Source organism: Peromyscus leucopus, chromosome 5, assembly GCF_004664715.2.
Source record: "Peromyscus leucopus breed LL Stock chromosome 5, UCI_PerLeu_2.1, whole genome shotgun sequence".
In the NCBI taxonomy this organism is placed as follows: domain Eukaryota; kingdom Metazoa; phylum Chordata; class Mammalia; order Rodentia; family Cricetidae; genus Peromyscus; species Peromyscus leucopus.
Genome location: NC_051067.1, coordinates 33,687,111 through 33,708,476, shown reverse-complemented (window position 1 = coordinate 33,708,476; position 21,366 = coordinate 33,687,111). Strand labels below are relative to the sequence as shown.

General features: G+C 40.0%; 1 protein-coding gene across 1 annotated transcript in view; it reads right to left on the bottom strand.

The window, feature by feature from the left end:
* The window catches only part of Cdkal1 (CDK5 regulatory subunit associated protein 1 like 1), a 571,051-nt gene extending 550,446 nt beyond the window's left edge, over window positions 1-20,605 (bottom strand). The window contains 5 exon segments of the mRNA XM_037205851.1: window positions 2,642-2,754; window positions 6,994-7,166; window positions 19,860-19,903; window positions 20,200-20,376; window positions 20,511-20,605. Coding sequence (XP_037061746.1) covers window positions 2,642-2,754; window positions 6,994-7,163 — 283 coding nt within the window. The 5' untranslated portion in view covers window positions 7,164-7,166; window positions 19,860-19,903; window positions 20,200-20,376; window positions 20,511-20,605.
* Between the last annotated feature and the right edge of the window lie 761 nt (window positions 20,606-21,366).

The window sequence follows — 21,366 nt, the reverse complement described above, 5'->3', positions numbered from 1 at the left end:
AATCTATAGCATTCAAGTCATGTTGAAGTGAAGATAATAAATGATATATGAAATATAAATACATGTAATTAATATAAGTATATAAAAATAGTAAAAGTAATATACTACATTAGTAAGAAAAATAAATTTCATTTTTAATTTTTAATACTCTCTTTTCAAATATTTCCAAATAAGAAATCAAAATTAGGGTTCAGTGGGTCCAGGAAACTACCAGGGAGCCAGACAACCTGAGCTCTAGCTCCAGTTTCCACACTGCAAAGTGAGAGCTGATTCCCACAAATTCTCCTCTGGCCTCTACATAAATGTCCTGGCATGCATACACACAAAATAAATAGATGTATTTTAAAAAAAAAAATCCAAATTAAATCTGCATAATAAAGAGTAAACTGTTTTGTTTAGTCTTGTTTTGTAACAAAGTCTTACCAACTAGCTCAGGTGGCCTGAAACTCACTATATAGGCCAGGCTGACCTTGAACTCATAGGTGATCCTCCATCGTCTGCCTCCCAAGTGCTGGGATTGCAGATGTGTGCCACAAGACTACCACACTTAGAAAGTTTAGATTCTTATTTAAAATATAGGACTGTTATGTTATATAAGGACTACTTTCATTAGGCCATATTCAAACTGCTAATGGATTAAACTGTAAACTAAAATATAGTGGATATTTACTATCACCTTAGAGGTTGGTGCTAATGTTTTTTAATGTTTTATAAATTTTCTGAAAGGCTATCTTCTTATTAAACTACACCATCAGAACATATTAAAGCAAGCTCGAGATAAATTATACTAAGACTTAATATTGAATATAAAGTAATAATTCTGAAAGTGTATTTTAAGCATTTTTAACTTAATGAACAAAAAGTATTAAAACTGGCTACATCTGATATGGTGATTTGAATGAGAATGACCCCCTCAAAGGCTCATATATTGGAATTTGGTTCCCAGTTGGTGACCAAAATGTTTGGGAAGGATTAGGAGAAGTGACCACATTAGAGAAGCCTGTCTCTGGGGACAGCCTTGAGATTTCAAAAGCCTCCCACCATTCCCCATGTGCTCTCTCAACCTCCTGCTTTTGAGATGTGAGTCCCCAGCTGTTGCTACTGCCATGTCTTTGCTCCATCATTGTGGACTTTAACCCTCTAGTGCCATAAGCTCAGTCAAACACTCTCTTTTATAAGTTGCCTTGATAATGGTCACACCTAATCCAGTTTTGGCTGGTAAGCAATTGGTTGTGAAAGACTCAAGATGAGAATGCACCTGACCCATAAAGATATTCCACCACGGGAAAAAATTCCTAAAGATGTATAAATTCCATACATGTTCCAAGTCCAGCTGCAACAGCTCAAAGCCCCATTTTTCTCACTAGGCTCTGGAACCCCTTTACAAGAAGCATGCAAACAAGGCCATGCTCCAGTTGGAGACTTTGAAGTTTTCCAACTCCACCAAGGATACAGTTATGGTTCCCACTTGTACAAGCATGGGCCAGCAGCAGGAGAATGGCATGCTCAAGCTTCAGCAAGCCATGAAAGCTCTGGAACTAGAGCCCGGAATGGAGTTAGACCAGTTTTCACTGGATATTAGAACATAAGAGATTAGGCTGTGACCAGTGGTGGAATGGTTCTAGCTACCTTGCCTGCTACTTGCTACCTCCTGGTGGCCTTCATGGACTTTAATCCACTGGAACAATAAGCCCAAATAAACTCTCCTGTAACTTGTGTTGGTCAAGGTGTTTTATCACAACAGAAAAGTAACTAAGACAGGGACATTTGACAAACAAATAACCAGTTTTCTTCAGAAATATGAAGGCAGTAAGAGAAAGGACTGCCAGGTGGTGGTGGCGCACGCCTTTAATCCCAGCACTCGGGAGGCAGAGCCAGGTGGATCTCTGTGAGTTCGAGTGAGTCCCAGGAAAGGCGCAAAGCTACACAGAGAAACCCTGTCTCGAAAAACCAAAAAAAAAAGAGAGAGAGAGAGAGAGAAAGGACTGAGGATCTGTCAAAAATGTTCAAACACTACCAAAACATAACAATTAGATGTAAAGTGGGACCCTGGAACAGACCCAGGAACAGAAACAAAAAGTTATAGGGAAAAGCCGCACAATTCAAGCCAGATACACAGTTTAGACAGCAGTATCACAAAGGTGCTAATATTTTGACTTATTTATAAAAGTACAGTCATATAACATGTTGATATCAGAGGCTGGGTAAAGGACTTACATGAAGTCTCTACAGCTTTCATTTCAAAATAAAAAAGGCTTTAATGTTACTTTAAAAGGTGATATGGCTCAGTGGGTAAACGCACCTGTCATCAAGCCTGATGTAAATTTGACCCATGGGGTCCCACACAGGAAAAGAAAGGAATCCTCTCCTGCAACTGTCCTGACCTCCAGATGTGTACCACTGCACATGTGTACCCACACATATACACACACAAAATAAAAGGTCATAAATAAACAAACAAAAATGAAAGGTAAAAAATATGATAACCAGCTATCTAATAACATATAGTAGCTATTTGAGTCCTACCTTCAAATTATTAAATTACACTAAAATACCACTAAAATGCTGGGGCTAGACTACCTGTCTCCAAAATCTGCAACTCTGAAATTTAATCAATAAAATACATTATGGGTCTCATTACCTGTAATTTTATAACCATAGGCAGCCAGCTGTCCAGCCATGTATTCTCCATCTGAATTATTATGTGAGCAGCCCCATGTTCGTATCCAAATTTTCTGTATGCCTGGAATAGTGCTGTTAAGTAATCAATTAAAACAAAGTGAGTATCTTTAAGTGATTTTTTTTTAAAATAAAAGCTGCTAGATGACAAACTAGAACCAATTCACAAGCTAGCTACAAAATGCATACATTTAATTTAAAATTTGCTGTTACAACCAAACTCTAATATCAAGGGACAGAGCGGGCTCAGTGAACACAGGTGCGTGCTACACAGGCCTGGCAACTTGAGCTGGACCCCTGGAACCATGCACAGGTGGAAGGAGAGAACTGACTCCACGGCGTCGTTCTCAGCCCTTACACAGTCACATGGCACTCTTAGTCACACAGTGTGCTGACTAGTCTTATGTCAACCTGACCCAAGCTAGAGTTACCTGAAAGGAGGGAACTCAACTGAGAAAACGCCTCCATAAGATCCAGCTGTAAGGCATTTTCTTAATTAGTGACTGATGGGGGGGGGGGCCCAACCCATGGTGGGTGGTGCCATCCATGGACTGGTTGTCCTGGGTTCTATAAGAAAGCAGCCTGAGCAAGCCAGTTAGCAGCACCTGTCCATGGCCTCTGCATCAGCTCCTGCCTCCAGGTTCCTGTCCTGTTTGAGTTCCTATCCTGACTTCCTTCAATGATGAACAGTGATGTGGAAGTGTAAGCCTAATAAACCCTATCCTCCCCAAGTTGCTTTTTGGTCATGGTGCTTTGTCACAGCAATAGAATCCCTAACTAAGACACACTTTTATACGTCATGCACAAAGACACAATAGTAATAAATAAAATGCTTTAAAATCTAGATAAAATAACCACAGAATCACAAGAAGAATCTCTGTATTTTAAAAATGTCATTTTGGCATCTCTTGTTCACAAATTCCAATACTGGGAATGAGTTATCTCTAATTGAGTTGTTGGCCAAAAGGGTGCCGTGGGAAACCCCAAACAGCCCAGGCTATTAGTTGGCAAACTTACAGTACTATAGATTGCTCTCCACAAGCTTATAGTAAGACTCTATTGCTGAAGACAACACCTACACAACTCACTGACCATGGAGAAGTAGAGCTGGGGCCTACCTAGAGCCTTCACCCCTACTGACGAATGTTAACGGTACTGGAAGGTGCTTGCATACTACTAAAGAAGTAAGGTAAACACTAACACAGCTACAAACTTCAGTCTACAATGGTGACCTGCATACAAGATGGACTAATGCAATAATGGCACAAGGTTTGTGGGAAAAAACAACCAATACCTGGTTGGATCTATGGCCCACTCCATGAGATGGAACCCATCCCCAACACTGCTCAGGTGGTCAAAGACCTGAGAATAGATAGGCCAGGGACCTAGGGGAAAACCAAATACTAAAAGAATGTAGCAATAAAATGACTACTAATGACATTCTGTTGTACTCATAGATCAGTATCTTTCTGTTTTATCTTACTATATTTTACTTTATTATTATCACCCCTTAGAAGCCTGCTTGTTTTCTAATGAGAGACAGAAAGGGGGTGGATCCAGATGAGAAGGGAGGAGGGGAGGAACCAGAAGGAGTAAAGGGAGGGGGGAAAAATCAATTTTCAATAAAAGGGGGAAAAATAAAATGGTAAATAAAAAACATTTTTAATTAAAAATAAATAAATAATGTCCTTTTGGACCCACAAGAAGATTCAGCAAGTAAAGGTACCTGCCACCAAGCCTAATGATCTGAGTTCGATCCCAAGATACTCATCAGAGAAAGAGAACTGACTCCAAGTTGACCCCTGACCCTCACTCACATGCACATGTATTCGTGCGCACTCACACATGATAAATAAAATGTAATTTTAAAAAATTCTAAATATAAATAAAAATTGTCCTTTCATGCCAGGTGGCACATACCTGTAATCCCAGCACTCAGGAAAGAAAAGCAGGAGGATGATAAGTTCAGGGTCATCACTGAACCAAGCTACAAGGCAGGAGCTGATGCAGAGGCCATGGATGGGTGCTGCTTACTGGCTTGCTCAGGCTGCTTTCTTATAGAACCCAAAACCTCAAAAAAAGGTTTTCTCAAGCCAGGCAGTGGTGACACATGCCTTTAATCCCAGCACTCGAAGGCAGAGGCAGGTGGATCTCTGTGAGTTCAAGGCAAGCCTGGTCTACAGAGTGAGATCCAGGACAGGCTCCAAAGCTACACAGAGAAACCCTCTCATAAAAAAAAAAAAAAAAAAAAAAAAAAAGAAGAAGAAGAAGAAGAAGAAAAGTATTTCTCTGGATTGTAGTTTTAATTCCTACTAACCATACCTACTGATGCAACTTTTAAAAAGATATGCACAAATGATTGGCTAGAAACCAAGAGAGGCAGCAATACCATCCGGAGAAGAGGTAAGGGCTGCGGAGACTGGTGAAGCTAGTAAAGTGCCACCCTGCAAGGATGAGGACCTGAGTTTGGCCTCCCAGCACCCAGATTAAAGTCAGGAGGAATAGCAGGCATCCAGAACCAGTGCTTGTGGGGAGAGAAGACAGGAGCCTCTCCAGAGCACACTGGCCAGCCAGCCTAACCAAATCTACAGCTCCAACTTCAGTGAGAGTCCCTGTCTCAAGAAATAAGGTGGAGAGCAAACAAGGAAGAAATCTGATATGACCTGTAGCATGTGCATGTACACACACACACACACACACACACACACACACACACACACAGGCGCCTGCACGTTCTCATTAACATATATACACATATACAATACAAAAAAATATAAAAATAAAAACAAAGTCTGGTGACCTTCACAGACTCTTAAACACTAGTTGCAATCTTTATCCATTTAAAACTTATAGATTAAAAATGATCAAAATTGAAAACTCCATGATTAAAGTTACTCCTTTCACAGATTTCTAAACCATTTATTTAGGAAGGAAAGAAAGACTCCCTGAGACTGCCCTAACCATTTCCAAGTAAACAGAAGTGACAGTAAAGACATGCTTGGGATCACTGTGACTAACGTCACTAAAACACAAGCACATTCTAAATGCACAGGCTTGAAAAGCTCATAATCTACACAAAGTAACCATTAAACCTTCCCATACTTTACTAAACAATTAGGAGCTAATTGGAACTGTACAACTATGTGATTGTTTTCCAACACAATAGTGTAAAAAGGACGATGTTTTGTGCCCAGTACCTTTGTCCAATTCCTGAGTATTCACTAATATGCTAAGAATAATCACATATCCAAAATACCACTGTAGAATAAAAATCAAAAGTTTCAATAAAAGTTTTAATTTGCAATTACAACCCTTATATCGACTATAGTCAAATCAAAATGACTCCTAGTGGCCTATCTGTGGTGACATTGTGTTCCCCAAAATACTGTGCACCCTAATAAACTTATCTGGGGTCAGAGAACAGAACAGACACTAGATATAGAGGCCAGAAAATGGTGGCACACAAGCCTTTAATCCTAGCATTCCAGAGGCAGAGATCCACCTGGATCTCTGTGAGCTCAAGGCCACACTGGAAACAGCCAAGCGTGGTAACAAGAGCCTTTAATCCCAGGAAGTGATGGCAGGAAGCAGAAAGGTATAAAAGGTGTGAAAACCAGGAACTAGGCTGGTTAAGCTTTTAGGCTTTTAGCGGCAGTTCAGCTAAGATCCATTGGATGAGGATTCAGAGGCTTCCAGTCTGAGGAAACAGGATCAGCTGAGGAATTGGCAAGGTGAAGAAGCTGCAGCTTGTTCTGCTTCTCTGATCTTCCAGCATTCACCCCAATACCTGGCTCCAGATTTGTTTTTATTAATAAGATCTTTTAAGATTTGTGCTACACCTATCCCTTCCTTCAAAGAACATACAATCTAGAGGGTTTTTTTGTTTTTAATTAATTCTTGGAAAATTCCTTACAATGTATTTAGATCATGTTCATCCCTCTAACTCCTCCTAAATTCACTCTCCATCCCCTTGGTATTTCTTCCTTTTTAACCTATTACTTACCAAATCTGAAACCACTCAATTTTTAAAAATTATGTTTTCTGCCAGGTGGTGGTGGCACACACCTTTAATCCCAGCACTCGGGAGGCAGAGGCAGGAGGATCTCTGTGAGTTCAAGGCCAGCCTGGGCTACAGAGTGAGTTCCAGGAAAGGTGCAAAGCTACACAGAGAAACCCTGCTTGGGGGAAAAAAAAAATTATGTTTTCTATTTAAATATCAAGATCCTAAAACTGGAGCTACAGCACATATGGTGTGGGCCAGCTGTGCCAGCCTCTCCCCTAGTTGAATATGGATATAATTCTGAGAATGCTTACCTATCGCTTGGTGGACTGGGCTCCTCTTGCAAATCTTTTTGGGTATTCCGTCTTCGTACTTTAGGAAATACATGCTTTCTTGAGAAATATCTATCTTGTGGCTTTGAATCTTCCTGTGACATGATGTCTTCTATGTCATCCAGCAGTGCATCACAAGAGGCAGAAGGCATCTTCTGTAGCACATAAAAAAGTGACAAATAGTTCAGGTTTATGAAAATCTGCTTAGCGTTGTACTGGTAAACAATTCTCACCAACCTTGAATCTAACCAACTCCTTAAAGCCTAAGTTCACAGAAAACACAGGAGGAGAACCCCAAAGAAACAATGATGCAAGTCCTGCAGATAGTGGAATAGCCCATGACTGACGTGTCACTGCCATGACTAATACCATGGAAGAAAAAGCAGGCAGGGCCTTCTCAAGAGAAAGGAAGCTGAAAGCCAAACAACGCCCCTCAGTCACTGCTGCTGAGGCCAATGACCACAAGGCCTCCAGTGCTCTGAGGAAACCTCAAGTGTGGCCTCCTAAAGAAATGGTCTGCCTGACTTTAAGACTGATTGCTGGACTGGCAAGATGGTGCAGCAGATAAGAGAATTTGTTGCTTTGAAGAGGTACCAGGTTCCATTCCCAGCACCCACATGGAGGTTCACAACAATCATAACTCCAGTTCAGGGAATCTGACACCTTCTTCTGACTTCCTTCAGCACCAGGCACACTTTTGGTGAACATACAGACAGACAAAACACTCATACACACAAAATTATTTCTAGAATATGTTTATATATATATATATATTTGTATGTCTCACTAGAAAGCTATGCCAGTCAAAACCAGTATTGACAAATGACTAAAAAAATATTACTCTAATATCAAAACCAAATAAAGATACACACAAAAAAGAAAACTACCAGTCAATATCCCTGACAAATACAGATGTTAAAATCATTAATAAAATACTTGCAAAATAAACATAGGTATATATCAAAAAAATCAAGTTAGCTTTATCCCAATGATTTAGAAAAATGTAATAAATCATATAAATGAACTTAAAGATAAAAAAACCACATGATCGCTGGGCAGTGGTGGCGCACACCTTTAATCCCAACACTTGGGAGGCAGAGCCAAGAGGATCTCTGTGAGTTCGAGGCCAGCCTGGTCTACAGAGCGAAAACTATAGATAGATAGATAGATAGATAGATAGATAGATAGATAGATAGATAGATAGATAGATAGATAGATAGATAGATGTATGTTAAGAATAAAAAAACAACATGATCATGTCAACAGATCCACAAAAAGCCTTTGACAAAATCTAACGTGCCTTCATGATAAAAGTCCTAGAGAAAGATACAAAGATAGTTTGGCAGATAAGGAAACATGTTGCTCCTGCAGAGGCACCTGGGTTCCATTCCCAGCACCCACATGGTGGCTCACAACCTCTATAACTCCAATTCCAAGACGATGCCTTCTTCTGAACTTCAAGGGCACCAGGCATACATGTGGTACACAAACATACATTCAGGCAAAACAGTCACACATATAAAATAAAATAAATCTTTTTAATTTTTTCTTGAACTCATAAAGAGAATAGGGCTAGAGGAAACATATCTCAATATAATCAAGGCCATCACAAACCCACAGCCACCATTATTCTAGATGGAAAAGAACTCAATGCAACCTCATTAAAATCAAAAATCAAGAGAGGGCTGTCCACTATCCCCGTTCCTTTTCAATACAGAGCTTGAAGTACTATCTAGGGTGATAAGATAAGAGAAGGAAATTAAAGGGATGCAAAGAGAAAAAGAATCAGTCAACACACCCCTATTTGTAATGATATGATATTATATATAAAAGATCCCAACATTTCCACCAGAAAACTTTTAGAAATGACATACTTTCAGCAAAGCTGCAGGATACAAAATCAACTTATAAAAATCAGTAGTCTTTCTTTCTTGTTTTTTGTTTTTTTGGTTTTTTGGCTTTTCGAGACAGGGTTTCTTTGTGTTGTTTTGGTGCCTGTCCTGGAGATCTCGCTCTGTAGACCAGGCTAGCCTCAAACTCACAGAGATCTGCCTGGCTCTGCCTCCTGAGTGCTGTGCTGGGATTAAAGGTGATCGCCACCGCCGCCCAGCCTAAAAATCAGTAGTCTTTCTACATATCAATAACATATTTGCTCAGAAAAAAAAAAATCACAGAAATATTCCCATTCACAATAGCCTCTAAAAAGGAATAAAATATCTAACCAAGGAATTGAAAGACCTCTACAATGAAAACTTTAAACCTCTGAAGAAAAAAATTCAGGAAGACATAACCAAATAGAAAGGCTTCCCAATGTTCATGAGATTGGTAGAATTAGTATATGTATTGCCAAAGTGAGCATAGACTGGCAGAATTAATACTATAAAAATAGTCATCTTACCAAAAGCAATTGACAGATTGACTTCAGTCCCAATCAAAATACCCAAGACAGTGTCACAAAATTAGAAAAAATAAATTCTAAAATTTACACAGAACCACAAAAGACCATGAATACCCAAAGCAATCCTGAGGAGGAAGGAAAGGGGGGGAGGGAGGAGGGAGGGACGGACAGACAGACAGAGGGAGAGATTACCAATCCAGATTTTAAGATCTATTATAGATACTAGCACAAAAGCAGATACATAGATCAATGGAATGAAACAGATGAACCAACCATAATGCATGTACCTTCAGTCATCTGATATTTGACAGAGATGCCAAAAATACACTCTTAAGAAAAGATAGCATCTCTAACAAAAGGTGCTGGAAAACTGGATGACCACATGTAGAAGAATGAAATTAGAGCCTTATTATTCTGCACAGAAATCAACTCCAAATGGATCAAAGACCTCAGTGCAAAATCTGAAACTGCTAGAAGAAAACATAAGCATTATATATAATATATAAATGCACGAAAGGACTTTTGGAATAGGAGTCCACTCCGGTAATTAAGGCCAATAATTGACAACGGGACCTCATAAAACTAAAAACTATGGTGATATTTTATTTGTGTTGAAATGTAATTTTATTTGTATGTTAATAAATAAAGTTGCCTGGGGGTCAGAGCTAATAGCAAGCCATTTAGCAGAAGTCTGACAGTGGTAGCACACGCCTTTAATCCGATCACATGGCAGGCAGAGAGTGTGTGTGTGTGTGTGTGTGTGTGTGTGTGTGTGTTCAAGGACATAGCCAGCTTGGTGACACATGCCTTTAATCCAAGTACCAACCATAGAGACCTGGAGGTCTGTATAGACAGGCAGTGATGAAGAAGTCATGTGGTTGGGTTTACAACCAATGAGAAGGCAGAACAGAAACTCAATAAAAAATACAGACACACAGGAAGTAGCTCTCTTTCTCAGGGGAAGGACAGCATCGTATGGTAAGCTAAAGGCTATTCGCTAGTGCTCTGACCTCTTGGGCTTTTAACTCTTTATTTGGCTCTGAGTTTCTTATTTAATAAGACTGTTTAGAATTACATCTACAAAAAAACTTTTGTAGAGCAAAGGAAACAATCACCAAGTGAAGAGGAAACCCACAGAGTGAGAAAGAATCTTTGCTAGCTAAACATCTGGTCAAGGGTTAATGTCCAGACCATACAAAACAATCAAAAGAAAATTAATCAAGAAAACAACCAAATTTAAGGATGGGATACAAATCTAAACACAGTTCTCAAAAGATGAAATAAAAATGGCTAAGATATATTTCAAAAGTGTTCAACAACCCCCAAAATCTGGGGAATGCAAATTGAAACTACTCTGAAATTTCAAGTCAGAACGGCTAAGATCAAGAAAACAAATGACAACAAATGCTGATGAGGGCATGGGGGAAGATGCTGATGAGGGAGGGCATGAGGGACGCTCACTCACTTTTGGAGGGATTGCAAACTAACACAGTCATTATGGAAATCAGTGTGAAGAGTTCTCAGAACACTACCAACAGTTCTGCCACATGACTCAGCTTTACCACTCCTTGGAAAGTGCTCAAGGAACTCGACATCCTACTTTACAGATACTTGCTCAGCCATGTTCACTGACTCTAGGCTTGGTTTGGGGGGTTTTGTTTTGTTGTTGTTTGGTTGGTTGGTTGGTTGGTTGGTTGTTTTGCTGGTTGGTTGACTGGTTGGTTTGGCTTTTCTTTTTTTTTTTTTTTTTTTAAAGATGTATTTATTTATTTATTATACATTATAATGTCTTCATGTATCTCTGCGGGCCAGAAGAGGGCACCAGATCTCATTACAGATGGCTGTGAGCCACCATGTGGTTGCTGGGAATTGAACTCAGGACCTCTGGAAGAACAGCCAGTGCTCTTAACCGCTGAGCCATCTCTCCAGCCCGGTTTGGCTTTTCTTTTGTTTTGTTTTTTGTTTTTTGTTTTTCAAGTCAGGGTTTCAAACTGTGCAGTTTTGGTGCCTGTCCTGGATCTCTCTCTGTAGACCAGGCTGGCCTCAAACTCACAGAGATCCGCCCAGCTCTGCCTCCTTAGTGGATTAAAGGCGTGCACCCGGCTAGTTTGACTTTTTTGAGACAGGGTCTCACTATGTAGCTCACTATGTAGACCAGACTAGCCCCAAACTCACAGAGATCTGCTGCCTCTGCCTCCCAGGTGCTGAGATTAAATGTGTGCACCACTATACCCAGCTTGATTCTCTAGTTATAATACCTAGGAAATAGAAACAACTTAAATGTCCTTCAACTGATGACTGGATAATGAAAATATGGTACATATACACTACATAATAACATTCAGCAGTTAAAAAAAAGAAAGAAAGAAACCATGAAATTTGTAGGTAACTGGATAGAACTAGAAAATATTGAGTAAGAAACCCAGACCTAAGGAACTGAACTATCTCTACAGTGAAAACAATGTTTTGTGTTCTCTCATCTGTGGCTCCTAGATCCAAATCCTCAGTTGTGATATACAACTTGAACTAATCATAGAAACCAGGTTCAACTCCCAGTACCCACATGGAGACTCACAACCATCTGTAACTCTAATCCCTCTGGCCTCCAGAGTCACCAGGCATGTGAGTGGTACAGAGACATAGATGCAGGCAAAACACATATACACATAAAATAAAATTTAAATTAAAAAAAAAACACATACACAGTATGCTTGAAAATCTATAGGGAAACCTTTAAAATACACTTAAAATGTAAATATATTATATATAAGTATATGTATACATACATATATTGTTTAAATGATGTTATACCACTCAGGATGATATTGCTCCATCCAAGAGCTAATAGACTATCTAACAAAAAAGCCCCAGTGCCAGGTCTGGGCAACCTTCCTTTCAGTTCTTCATCAGGGAAGCTGAAGAGACTCTCAAAATAATACAGGCTGTTGTCATTGCTCTTGGCTGCCTCCCAGAGCTCCAAGGTAAGACTCTATTGCTGAAGACACTACACACTTCAGACACAGGACTTGGAGGAATTAAGTTGAACTGACGTGAAGATCTCCTCCCTGAGAACTAGCTCTCATAGTACTAGAAAGTTATACAAGCTTTTTACCCAGCTGTAAAACCTATCAACCACAACAATGACCAGCATGGCAAGACATCCCCAAGGATACAACAGTATACTTATACCCCAGGCGTTACCAATAGCTGCTTAGATGGACTTAAGGCCCACTCAATAGGAAGGCCCACTGAAAGCAACGTTAGGGACCCCTGTGGTGACAAAACTGTTGTACACCGTCCCTATGTCAATGTCAGGACCCTGGCTGTGGGAATGTACCATTCTACAGTGTCACCAGATACTGCCATTAAGAGGTTTGGAGACAGTTTACAACATCAGCATAATTTTTACAACTGTGATTGAATCTCTAACTGTTAAAAGAGTATTTTTAAAGGAAAAGAAATACTATGGGTACAGGAAAAAATGCACTGAAGCACAGAAAGTGCTAATTCTATTCATATCAAGCACATCTCTTACAGGGTCATCAACCATTCCCCACTCTGCAAAGCAAGAAGCAATGTTATCCTGACTTTAAAGACAAGCAAACACGGCTGTATAGATGGCTCAGTGGTTAAGAGCACTTCCTGCTCTTCCAAAGGACCCCAGTTCAGTTCCAGAACCAAAATGGCAGCTAACAACTGTCTGTAACTACAGTTCAAGGAATTCTGACATCCTCTTCTGGTATCTACAGGCATTGCCCACACATGGTACACAGAATACATGTAGGCAAAACACCCATACACATAAAGTAAAATTAAATAAAATCTTTTTTTTAATAAATAGAGATAAACAAAAACAGAGAAGCTAACTTTACTGAAGAAGCCAAGGAAGGCATCACATAGAAGGAGTCTGGGCCACACTGCTGTGCCATCTACTACCTATTAACAGTATACTGAGCGGGCACTTTCCTCATTCACATCATTTGAACCAGTGTGATATTCAGCTGGCTTTAAGTCTTTCTGATGACTTCCTTTTTCTCCATTTATAGGGTTCCCATCTTTCTGCTCACATCATTCAATTAACAGAGTGGCTTCCTACCAGGCCTATTTCTGTGCCTGGAACTTGTAGTGTATACTTTAAAACTTTAACAGATTATGTATCATCATTTAAACCTCTATTTAAATCTCAGCTACTTTATATCATTAGTAGGTAATACAAGAGGGAAAAAGAAGTAAGCCAAGCACCTATCCTTAAGACTATTATGTTAATGAGGACACCACATGGTCAGTCAGTCCTCCCTTTTCCTAGGCTGTGATTGGTTAAGAGTCAGTCACAACAAGCCCAGCCAACCAGGAAGGCCTTCTATACAACAGCTGACAGAAGAGATGGCTTCTTTTTGCATTCAAGTGGATGTCAACTTGGGGTAACAGGCCATCTGGCCCGGCACAAAGAAGGCACCTACCTAAGTAGTGACACCTAACAGGAGGTGCAGACACAGAGACCATGCTCACAGCCTTTGAGCACCAGGATCTAACTGAGAGCGGCACTGAGATGAAGCCATACTCTGCTCACTCATCTGAACCACTAACTGTCCTCTTGAGTCTAAAATCTTGTGGGCTGAGCATTAATCTCCTATCAACAAGGCTTTGCCAACTCAGCCAGCCAGGTACAGCTTGGCCTTTCTCACATAGGTTCTATTTACACACTACAGTTGTCAGTGAAAAAACAGTGGTTTGAACAAATTTAGGAAACTCGGCCTCTTACAGATCCACAGTGCACAGACTTGGACAGGGAAGAACTGCAAGAAAGAACTGCGTAGTCACTGACCTTAGGAATTCACTAAAAATTATTTTCGTACAGAACTCTTAAAGAAGGGAGGTGCTACTGAAAAAAAGAAAGGCCCAACACAGACCTCAACCCCCCTCCATTCCACAGGGAGAGTACTTCCTTCTTGTACTGGAAATGATTTCCTGCCATGTGCTCTGCTCTGCCTTCCAATGGGTCACTGGGTAAACTGCCCACTGCCTAAGAGTAAGCCAACTACTGCCCAGCTCAAGCATGAAGTTCCAACAATAGTCCCTTCTCCCTGCATTGTCATGAGCTGCCACTCTATCGAAAATCCACTACATGGAGGCAAGCATTCTGTTACTTCTTCCATTCAGAAAACAAAACACAAAAACTCTCAGGAAAAAAAAAAAAAAACCTTCTTACCTCTCTTACAGTTCTCTCATTTGAAAAAATACTTCTTCAAGAGTCATCTATATTTATACAATTATCCTCTATTCTCATACTGTGGCCATCACACAACCAAGTCTGATTTAGATGGTATACAATGATATACCATGATTGATTCCCAGTCATCTTCTGAAACACAATTGCAGCATGTGACAGAACCAACTACCCCTCCTTGAAGCATTTTCCCATGGGCATCAGGATGCCACACTCTCCTCGGTCTCCTACCACAGGAGCCCCGTGCCAGGTGTCTTTGCCGTGTTTCTCATCAATCCAGCTTCTCAACCCTGGACTAGCCACGGCTCCATGACAGGAACTGCCCTTCTCTACAGTCGCTCCCTGGTGATTTCATCACTCTGCGGCCTTTGAAATGCCAACCCTGTGCTTATATAACCAGCCCACTCTTCCCTGAACCTCACACTCAGATGTGCAACTGCCTATTGCAAATCACTGTCTGAGTGCCTAACGACAAATCAAACTTTACACGTCAAAAACAGAACTGGTCCTCTGCCTCTCGAACTACATCACCTCACAAACTTCCCTCTTTCCTTTAAAGGCAATTCAATATGCTTAGACCTAAAACCCTAAAATTATCCCTGGCTCCTTTTTGCATTATCTCCAAATCCAATCCGCCAATAAATTCTGTTAGCCTCTATATACTGAGACTGTTTGTGAGCACTCTCACACATGATATTCATGATCCAAGCCATCATTTTTAAATATTTATATTTATTATGTGCATGAAATGTGTCAGAGTGCAGGAATGCTAGTGTGCGACACAGTACCTGTATGAAGGTCAGAAGACAACTTGCAAGAGTCACCAAACCCCTTACTCCATCCCATACATGCTATCACCCTTCCCTAATCTTGTTTTTGTTGTTGATGTTGGTTGAGGTTTGTTGCTTCCCCCACCCACCCCCAGGCAGAGTTTCTGTGTAGCCCCGCCTGTCCTGAACTCACTCTGTAGACCAGGCTGGCCTCAAACTCAGAGATCCACTTGCCTCTGCCTTGAGTGATGGGATTAAAAGTGTGTACCACCACTGCCCAGATGTTTTTGTCTGTCTTTCTTTCTTTCTTTCTTTCTTTCTTTCTTTCTTTCTTTCTTTCTTTCTTTCTTTCTTTCTTTCTTTCTTAACTGCAGAACTTAATCACTTGCCCAAATGTCTTTTATTCCCTCTCTCCATTAGAATACACACATGGTAAGAGCAGAGATTTTTCGTGCTTTGCTCTTGTTTACCTAAAGTGCACAGGACTGTACCTAACACCTTACAGCTTCTTGATAAGTGGTTTACCACAGACCACCCAGTCTCACAAAGTAGGTCTGGCTACCTCTGTCTGAGTAGCTGAGTTCTCATTGCTGTGACAATGTACCTACCAAAAAAGGGGGTTATTTGAGCTCAAGTTGAGAAGATACAGTCCATCAGGGGCAAAGAAGGTTTGATGGCATGAGGTGGTTATCACATTGCACTACAGTCAGGAAAAAGAGAAGGACGAATGCCTGTCTCAGGGGGGCTTCCTCCATTTGTACACTTTGTAATTCAGTCTGCAAGTCTAGCCCACATGCAGGACAGGAATTCCTTCATCATCTAAACCTCTCTAGAAACCCTTCACAGATACACCTAGAGCTCTGTCTCCTAGGTGAGTCTTAATCTAAGTCAGTAATGATTAACCATCACAACTTCCCACTGTCCCTACTGTACTAACCTTTAGACACACTGAGTAAGCCAAACTAGGTCTTCATATATGCTGCTCCTCAGCTGTACTATCACCTGCAAGGCTTACTGCAACACTTATACAAATGACACCACTTTAAGACAGGCCTTTCCCAAACACCTTAGCTAAGATGACCACATTGCCCAAGGGCACACAGTCTAACTCTACTGTATGCTGCAATTTTCTTCACATGATTAACTACCTGATATCATGGATAGCTGCACATCTTTCATACTACAACTTAACATTCATAAGCACTAAAGCATCATCTCACTTTTACTGCCAACACCTCCAACAATGCTGGCACACAGCAGGCACACCATACTTAATGACTAAATAAATAGATATTAATGTTTGATAATGTTGAACTTACCTGCTCTTTCTATAATACTAGAGGGAATTCTTACATAGAATGAAATCTATGATGAAAACTTAATCCTTTGGATTCCTTCTATCACTATTATCCTACACTATACTAGTGAGGGAGGCTAAAACCAAGGAGCACATCTGAATGTTACTAAGAAGTACTGAAGAATTATGAGTGATTAAATGCCATATTAATAAAAGTAAAAGTATCTAAAAAAACGTCATACAATGTTTACACCAGATCCACTGAAGGGAAATATAATTTAAACAAACAGGGATAAAAGGAGTCAATCGCTAAACAGCGTTGTTACAGAATTAGGGAGCACTGTTGAACACACAAAACTAGTGTCTACTGAAGCTAGAGGACTTGTACACTGATAAAGTTAGAATCAGAGTCTAGGCCTTCTCTCAATAATGGAAAAGCACAAACCATGTAAGAGTCTAATATAATTCTGAGAAGTAAGTATCCCAGAAAACAGAAGATTCATTTACAAAAACAACAATAAAAACAGGATCAAATGCTCAACTACACAAACAATAAATATTTAAACAATGAGTTCTTTTTTTTTTGTTTGTTTGTTTGTTTGTTTGTTTGTTTTTCGAGACAGGGTTTCTCTGTGTAGCTTTGCGCCTTTCCTGGAACTCACTTGGTAGTCCAGGCTGGCTTCGAACTCACAGAGATCCACCTGGCTCTGCCTCCCAAGTGCTGGGATTAAAGGCGTGCGCCACCACCGCCCGGCAAACATTTAAACAATGAGTTATCTACCATTACCTTGATGAGAAATTACACTAGCAAAATCCTTGTGGGTCCCTAAAAGCATGCACAACTAGTATACTCTTTCTGCAGGACCACCTGCCAATACGCCTTAGGCTGTACAACACACACATCTTTCGTCCAGCAGTTCAATTACTAGAATTTTACTTTAAGGAGTCAAAATACAGACATTCCTAAACCTGATTCTATATCATAATTACTTTCACAGTCTCATTCATCACTATGAATAAGCTAAATTTTTTACTTCAGACAAGCTGGTAGATATAAAGGTTTAAATCCTCAAACATTTAAGTACCAGGAAAATGAATTTTAGGGGGGAAAAGTAATAGTTAAATAAGGCAAAAAGATCTCTTAAAAATTCCTCTCAAAAGCACAGGAAGTCAAGTTTCATAGAGATAAAGACAGAAAGGATAGATATGGTAGAGTAGTGGTTCCTTACACAAGTGAATTGGTAAGGAACTTTTCATAATATCAAATACCCAGAACCATGAATTTCCAATAGCAACAGTTCTACATCTTGAGGACTCATTCTGGTTCCCTGAGGAACTTTTGGAAATTATTACCAACAATATGGGTTCAATAGGCAGAGGAACAAGAAGGAATAGAGAGAAAACAACTAAACCCTAGGCCAGCTGAATCATTATCTAGAAATGGAACCAGAGCATCACTATATTACTTTAAACTCCCAGCAATTCTCTTATATGTGCAGCAAAGATCACAGACCAATGTGACACATTAGTAGTTTTCAGTGTGATTTCCAGAACAGCAGCATTAGCATCGAGTGGAACTTGAAAGAAATGAAGTCTTATGCCCTCACCATAGAAATGCTGAATCAGTTATTCTTAATGAAGCTAGGTTCAACAAACCCTCCAAATAATTTTATTTGATAGGCACTGTTCTAGAGTTATTATTTAATAGAGAGTGACAAGAAGAAATGTCAAACAGACATTACTGAATCAAATGATTTTAAAATAAGTATAAAAACAATTCAATGGGAGAAAGAACAGTCTTTTCAACAAATGATACTAAAACTAGATAGTCACACATAAAAAAATGCAGCTAGAGACCCATCTCACATCATATTCAAAAATTAACACAAAAGGGGCTATAAACTTAAATTTAGGAGACCTAATACTATGAAACTCTTATAAATTACACAAGTATAAACCTTGCCAACATTAGACACTGGTTTCTTAGTTATGACAAAGCAAAAAAAAGAAAACAATTAAGTTAGACCTCATCAAAATTAAAATGTGTGAGCCAGGCACAGTGGCACATGCTTGTAATTCCAGCACTTGGGAAGTAAGAGGCAGAAGGATGAGGAGTTAAAGGCTGTCCTGGGATACAAATCAAATTTGAAGCTAACTTAGACTATGTGAAACCTGTTCTCAAAAAAAAAAAAAAAATTAATTTTCATGCTTCAAGGACAACATGAAGACTGTAAAAAGACAGCCCATGTAGTGGGAGAAAAAAAAAAACAGTAAGTTGCATAATATGATAAGGGACTAGTAGCAGAGTAAAATAAAGAAATCAAAATACAAACCTGATAAACCAAATTAAAACCTGATAAACCCAAATTAATACCTGATAAGCCCATGAGAGCTAAAGCAAAATTAGCTTAATTATAGCAAAATGAGGGAAAGACCATTCAAACCCACAAAGATACACCACTTCACACTCACTGGGACAACTAGACAGGTAGCCATGTTAACAGCAGTGAATCACATCACACAGAAAAAAATAATAATCAGGCCTGCCACAGTGGTGCACATCTTTAATCTCAGCACTTGGGTCTATATAGAGTTCCAGGATAGCTAGGAATACACATTAAGACAATGTCTCAAAAAAAAAAAAAAAAAAAAAAAAACCTAGCTAACCCCGCTGGAAGAGGTACAGAAACAAGCCTTCAAGAATGCCATCTTTGGGCTGGAGAGATGGCTCAGCAGTTAAGAGCAATGACTGTTCTTCCAGAGAAGCTGGGTTCAATTCCCAGCACCCACATGTCAACTCACAACTGTCTGTAACTCCGGGATTTGACACCCTCACACAGACATATATGTAGCCAAACACCAATGCATATAAAATAATAATTTTTTAATGTCGTATTTAACTGCCAGAGAAGTAGGATATAATAGAGACCAAACAACAGACAAACAAAAAGAAAATAGATGTGCCACAAACAGCAAAGGAGAGGATGTCCATGCTACTTAACGGAAATGAAAGATTAAGGAAGAAATACAAAAAACGACTCTCCGATTTAGTTATATGGAAATTTAGTTTTCAAAAAATTACTAAAAAAATGGGACATCTTTCTTTATATTCTAATGTGTAAGGGATCACTCAAATAAACGATTTACAATAAATACCTTGATTATCTGAAATTGGTCTCAAGTCCTCTTCAAAGATGAATCTGGAAAATTAAAATTAATTAGGAAATGCAAGTATCCTGTAAGTCACAAAACCGCTGTAAGGTCTCTTTACAACTACCTTTAAAAAACAATTTTTTTTTTTTTAGCCAAGTCTGGCCACTGTGAAAGCTGCTTACCCCGCACTGTAACACCACAGCACAGTGAAATTCACCAAGAAACAAGTGTTCCCTTGAAATACAGAAAAGTTTTCTAAGCAAAGGAACGCGAAAGAGAAAAGAAAAAAACCCAAGTCACCTACCCCTAATGCCCAGCTTCAGCGTAAAACTCATTTACTCACAGCCTGATCACGCAGCACAAGGACAAGCACATTCACGGGAAACGTGGGGGAAGAAGCGAGCCTAGACCAGACTGTGAGTCCCTGACTATGCCGGCATCATCCGCGGCCACACGGGCCTCTCTCCGGGCAGCTCCCTGGCCTCTCAGTCCCCATCCCAGCTGCCAAGTCGTTTCCAAACTGCGAAAACAAGCGAGCGGTCGGCCCAAGGAAGAAAATCTGCGGAGAAGAAACTCCGCCACAAAAGCAGCGCGGCCCACAGTCGCTGAGCATTGGTACAAGTGCCCCTGGTATCCACAAATCCGGAGACTCACCTGTCCAAAGTGAGAGGAAAAAACACACGCCACTGTCAGGAAACGGCACAGACTTCAGATGGAGCGCGCCATGACACTTGTGTCCCGCCAGGCTTATTTGCGCATGCTCCGCGACGGTAGCCTGGAGCGGTCAAAACGCGTCATTGTTTCAAGTTTGCGTAGGATTTTAATTTCATAATTGTTACTAAATTCTTCTACAAATAAAGACAAAAATACACTACTACATCACTATGTTCTCAGTATCTTACCAAATAACTTCTGCTGAGCCTTATAATCTGTCCCGGACAGCTAACAGATTAACACAAACATGTTGCCATTTATTATTACTATTCCTAGTTCCCAAAAAAGAACTTGAGAATTTAAGTACTTCCCAGAGTAATTACTCCCACTGTAAATCTTTTTATTACGTTTTACCAGTTTCCTCCTCTATCTGTCTGTGTGTCTGTCTATCTATCTCAATCTCGATCTCCTTCGAGACAGCCTCTCTCTATGTATCCCTGACTGCGCTGGCACTCATTATATGGACCAGGCTGGCCTTGAACTCACAGAGATCGACCGGCCTCTGCCTCCCAAATGTTGGCATTAAAGGCGTGCACAACTATGCCCGGCTAATTTTCTCCGTTTTTATAGAAAAGAATAGACAAGGAATGTTCAGTCTACTGAATAATAGAAATCATCTAACACCAAGCAATTTGGGGTTATCGTTTGTTTCTAGGGAAACTTAGGGATTCTTGTTTTTATTTGCTTGGATTCTTTAAAAAAAAAGAAAAAAGAAAAAAGAAAAAGGAGGTGGGGCTTCCTTAGGTAGCCAGGCTGACTCTCAAGCTCTTTCTGCTCCTGCCTGCCTCTGCCTCCC